The sequence below is a fragment of the Stegastes partitus genome, unplaced genomic scaffold (assembly GCF_000690725.1).
Source record: "Stegastes partitus isolate 25-593 unplaced genomic scaffold, Stegastes_partitus-1.0.2 Scaffold911, whole genome shotgun sequence".
Lineage (NCBI taxonomy): Eukaryota > Metazoa > Chordata > Actinopteri > Pomacentridae > Stegastes > Stegastes partitus.
The window spans coordinates 18129-23195 of record NW_007578642.1 but is presented as its reverse complement, the minus strand read 5'-3'; the positions used below and the strand labels follow the sequence as shown (position 1 = coordinate 23195).

Sequence of the window (5067 nt, the reverse complement as noted above, 5' to 3'; positions counted from 1 at the left end):
TCTCGTTAGCTCCTGTTAGCTCCTGTTGACGTCCAGCTGCCGTCAGAGCTTAAGGATCTTGTTGAACTCTGATGTTTCTCGTTAGTCTGATTAATTAATTAGAAGTTATTGTTATACGTAAACAACAGTGTCTCTGCTGTCTGATTCGGTTCCAACCCGATGTTCTGGTTCTGGTTCCCTCAGACGAGAGGCAGCGGCAGCTCTCGGAGGACGGCGGTCCGGTGGAGATGACGCCGACCCGAGTGGACCGAGACGTGGTGAGTCCCATCTGTCTGATCCGACAGCTGGACGTAAAGCCGAGGTCGGCGGGTTCACAGTAGGTCCCAGATTTAATCCGGCCGCACAGCGTCTGATTCAAACGCAATCAGAGTCCGAAGCTTTGGAGGACAAATCTGGTTACGTAAGGAGGCGCCGAGGCCCGGAGCTCTGTTGGTTCTGGTTTAATCAGTACAGACCCGGAGGTGAGTCACTCCCTGGGTTTTGTCTTTCAGCAAATCCTGAACCACATCCTGGACGACATCGAGTTCTTCGTCACCAAGCTGCAGAAGGCTGCCGAGGCCTTCACCGAGCTGTCCAAGAGGAAGAAGGTCAAGAAGGGCAAGAAGAAAGGTCCGGGAGGTGAGCAGCGCCACCAGCGGGTCACAGTCTGAAACACAGGAACAGAACAGCTCTGTTGACCCGCCGGACCCAGAAACCCTAACCCTAGCTGTAAAGAACCAGCAGATAGTCAAAGTTCCTGCAGTCCCTGAACTGCTCCTGATGTTCAGTCACATCCATCAGAACCACTCCCATCTAAACATTAACCAGAACAAACCGTCGGATCAGACTCACTGGTGTGGACATTAAACTGTTCCTCCTCAGAGCAGCTGGTTCTCTGACTGACCCGGCTCTGACCCGGCTCTGACCCAAAGATCAGACATCGTTTATCTGTATCTGTACCGAGCTGATCTTCATGTGGATTCACATCAAATCTACGATTCTGGCAGGAAACAGAACCCCTTAAATAAACCTAAACGTATAACTGAACCTTCAGAACCTTCAGAACCTGTTTTAAACCTCGTTATCTTTAATTAGTCTCTGAAACGACACCAGAAGCTGTAAAAACAGAACGAACCTTCAGAGTCCAGCTTTGTGACAAAAACAGAAATAGTTAAATATGAACGCTGTAGGAGGACAAACAAAGAGACAGAACCGTCCAGAACCATCCAGAATGCAGATAAACGAGCTGAATAGAACCTCCTCTGGTATCCATCGATCTGGGTTCTGTCTCCTCCTTCATGTTGTTCTGGTTCCGTTCAGAGTGTTGAGAGCAGACCCGTTAACGTGCTGTGATGTTACCTGAGACCGATCCCAAGTGAGTTGGTGACGTGTGGTTCTGGTTCTGTCCACCAGAGGGGGTCCTGACGCTGAGGTCCAAACCGCCCAGTGAGGACGAGTTCGTCGACTGTCTGCAGAAGTTCAAACATGCCTTCAACCAGCTGGTACCGGGTTTCACCTGACAGTGCTCCATGTTGTGTGTCATTAGAAGGTTTAAACTGGGCCTGTAGAACCTGTAGAACTTTTAGAACCCGCTCACGCTGCCTGTTCCCACCTGCAGGGGAAGCTGAAGGATCACATCCAGAACCCGAGTGCTGTGGACCTGGTTCACTTCCTGTTCACTCCGCTGAAGATGGTGAGTCTCTGTCCAGAACCAGAACCCTGTGCTGGTTCTGCCTGTAGCTGAGGTTCTGATGCAGCAGCTCGTTTCCTCCCTCGTTATCATCATTACTACAGAAATAAATCGCATCTGGACGTTTTCAAAGTCTGGAGAGAAACACGGAGGTTACAGAACCAACAGGAACAAAGAGGACGACCCATCTGGACCCATCAGAACCTGGTTCTGCTGAATAAACCAATGAAACAGAAAAAAAGAACCAAACTCAGAACCAGAACGTCTCCTTCTAATAATCAAGCTGTGATTGGAGCTCTGATCAATAAAGTGGACAATCAATAAAGAACCTGAGCAGAACCTCTGACCCGTCTGCCTCCGTCCTCCAGGTGATCCAGACGTCTGGCAGCGTGGATCTGGCCCGCAGCGTCGTGGTTCCTCTGCTGACCAGAGAAACCATCGACTTCCTTCACGCCGCCGCCACGGCCGAGGAGAGACACCTGTGGGTCGCCCTGGGAGACGGGTGGACCAAGTGCAGGTAGAACACCTGGAACCGGGTCAGAACCAGCTGTATTTAGAAACTCCTCAGACAACAAAGCAGCACAAAGGGCTTTACAACACTTGGAGGACAGGTTCTGTCCAGAACACAGTGGTTCTGGTGTCATGGACCTGTGGTGCTCCTGGTGTGTCCGTGTCATGTTCTCCTCATGTTCTCCTCATGTTCTTCTGATGTTGTCCTCATGTTCTCCTGATGTTCTCTTTATGTTCGCTTCATGTTCTCCTGATGTTCTTCTGATGTTGTCCTCATGTTCTCCTCATGTTCTTCTGATGTTGTCCTCATGTTCTCCTCATGTTCTTCTGATGTTGTCCTCATGTTCTCCTCATGTTCTTCTGATGTTCTCCTCATGTTCTTCTGATGTTGTCCTCATGTTCTCCTCATGTTCTCCTCATGTTGTCCTCATGTTCTCTTCATGTTCTCTTCATGTTGTCCTCATGTTGTCCTCATGTTGTCCTCATGTTCTCCTCATGTTCTTCTGATGTTGTCCTCATGTTCTGCTCATGTTCTGCTCATGTTCTCCTCATGTTCTGCTCATGTTCTCCAGGCTGGAGTGGCCCAAGGACTACTACTTTCCCCCCTCGGTGCTGAGGTTCCGTGACGGCTGGGAGCCTCCGTTGGTTCCGGGGGCGACTCGGGAGCAGGACCTGGCCCAGCTGGCCGAGAGCCTCGCCAACGCCGACGTCCAGAGAGCCGAAGATCTGACGCTGCGACTCGCTCAAGAGGTGAGAACCCGTTTAGAACCGACTCGGACCCGAGCCGAGGAGAGCCGCTGGTGACGTGTTGTGTCCGTGTCCTGCAGGCGGCGCTGCAGAGGTTCCCTCCGGCCGACGGGTACGACTTCTCCTCCTCCTACAAGCGAATGCAGATCCTGGATCAGGACGCGGCTGTCGCTGCTTTCAAACACGCCGTCAGCCGCCGAGTGGACCGGTAACCTCGGGTCGCTGGACGCCCTGGAGAACCGGGCCCCGCCGGAGTTCTACGGAGAACCAGGACACGGCCTCATTCATCAGACCATGTGTCACATAAATAAAACCAACATAAACAAACAAACAGCTGGACTAGAAGATGAAATATCAGTAAATAAATAAAGATTAAATCAACACAACAATCAGCATCATGGGAGAGTTAAAATAAAAATAAAAGAATAAATAATGATAAATAAATGTGTGTTTATACGATGACAATAAAGATAAACATGGAAGAACAAATACACAAATAATAATGAAATGAAGAATAATTATAAAAAAGATTAAATAAACTAATAAGTGTGTAAATATGGAAACTTTATATTAAAGAATAAACTGATATCATAATAATAATAATTTAGTGCGTAGATATATGATAAATAAATAAAATCTAAAATAATTAAATCAGCAGTAAATACATGACAGAATAAATAAACATCATTAACACAAACATGTTTTTTATGTTTTATTTCTATACACATGTTTAGTTTTTTTGCTTTTTTATTTGCATAAATTAGACTTAAATAAATAATAATGACACACAACAGTTCATAAATGAAAGTAGTGACACCGTCAAAGCAGATGTTCTGTAATTAACAGATAATTAAATATGAGGAATATTCAGGACGTCAACATTTCTTTACATCCATATTTATTTCTGTGTTTATACATTTTTTTAAACATTTATTTTATTAAAACAAAATAATGTTTATGTGTAATCATTGTATTAATTGATTAAATGTAGATTATTAATTAATTTCAGAGTGAATATTTGATGGATGAGGTTCTTCTGGTTCTCTGAGAACCCAAATCGCTGCTTTCTGTCTTTGTTCAGGGACTTTCTGGATAAATTTCTGCTTCAAACCTAAAAACTGATCAAATCTCAAACTTTCTTTCTCTTTTAACTGAATCTTTATAAATCTGAACATTCATCTATCATCTATAATCTATAATCTATATAATCTATAATCTATATAATCTATAATCTATAGTCTGTGATGTGTTTTCTCTGGTTTCTGGCTGGACTCGGGGACGTTTCTCCACGGCTGTAGACGGACTCACGTTCAAATGACTCACATCATTCATTAGATAGTTTGTCTTTTATTTGTTGTATAGAAACTGTATTTTTAATTTGAGTCTTTAGTTCAGGAGCTAAATGTTGTTTTGTTGTAGTTTTTCTGCAGATCTTTGGGCGTCATGGAGGAGAATAATCATTATTTGTGCCTTCAATCTGAGTGAGAGCAGCTGAACGGCTGAATTAGATCCATCGTTTGCTGAGTTTCTTTGTAAACACAGGAACGTCGTTCATGGCTTCAGCTCAACGTTGACATGATTACACGTAGAAATTACTTCATTTATTTACCTGCAAGAACATTCAGATCAAACGCTCTTGTTGAGGATTTAACGTGTTTAACAGAAGCAGACTTTAAACCAGCAGCAGCTCTGATAAACATCTGTAGTTCATAAGCTGCTGCCGGCTGTGACGTCGGCCAGCAGGCGGCGCTGCTGCACACACGCTCGTTAACCTCGTTATCCTCCTGACGCCTGCAGCTCTGTGCTCCCGTTTAACGGCTTTCACTCCTCGATGTGTTTCAGGAGCTTCGACGCCGACGAGCGGCCGCAGCCGAAACTTTTTGCCAAATCCAGATACGACTTTGTGGCGAGAAACAGCACGGAGCTGTCGGTGCTGAAGGACGAGGTGGTGGAGGTGACGGCTTCACCTGTGTTCACTCCTGTAGCTTCCTGGTTTATGGAGGCGTGAGAGGCCAGGTTACAGAAACTAAAATAAAAAATAAATGTGGCAATATAAAGCAGTGTTAATCACAAATGAATCCATAAAAGAAAAGGCTGATAAAAGTAGAAATATAAAGACAAATAAATAAAATAATAATAAT

The 5067-nt window shown here is 45.1% G+C and overlaps 1 protein-coding gene across 1 annotated transcript in view; it reads left to right on the top strand.

The window, feature by feature from the left end:
* eps8a (EGFR pathway substrate 8a, signaling adaptor) overlaps window positions 1-5067 on the top strand; it is a 38360-nt gene that overhangs the window by 23101 nt on the left and 10192 nt on the right. The window contains exons 9-16 of the mRNA XM_008293766.1: window positions 184-257; window positions 492-618; window positions 1393-1481; window positions 1598-1672; window positions 2038-2186; window positions 2752-2929; window positions 3007-3134; window positions 4769-4880. Coding sequence (XP_008291988.1) covers window positions 184-257; window positions 492-618; window positions 1393-1481; window positions 1598-1672; window positions 2038-2186; window positions 2752-2929; window positions 3007-3134; window positions 4769-4880 — 932 coding nt within the window. The remainder of the gene's footprint in view (window positions 1-183; window positions 258-491; window positions 619-1392; window positions 1482-1597; window positions 1673-2037; window positions 2187-2751; window positions 2930-3006; window positions 3135-4768; window positions 4881-5067) is intronic.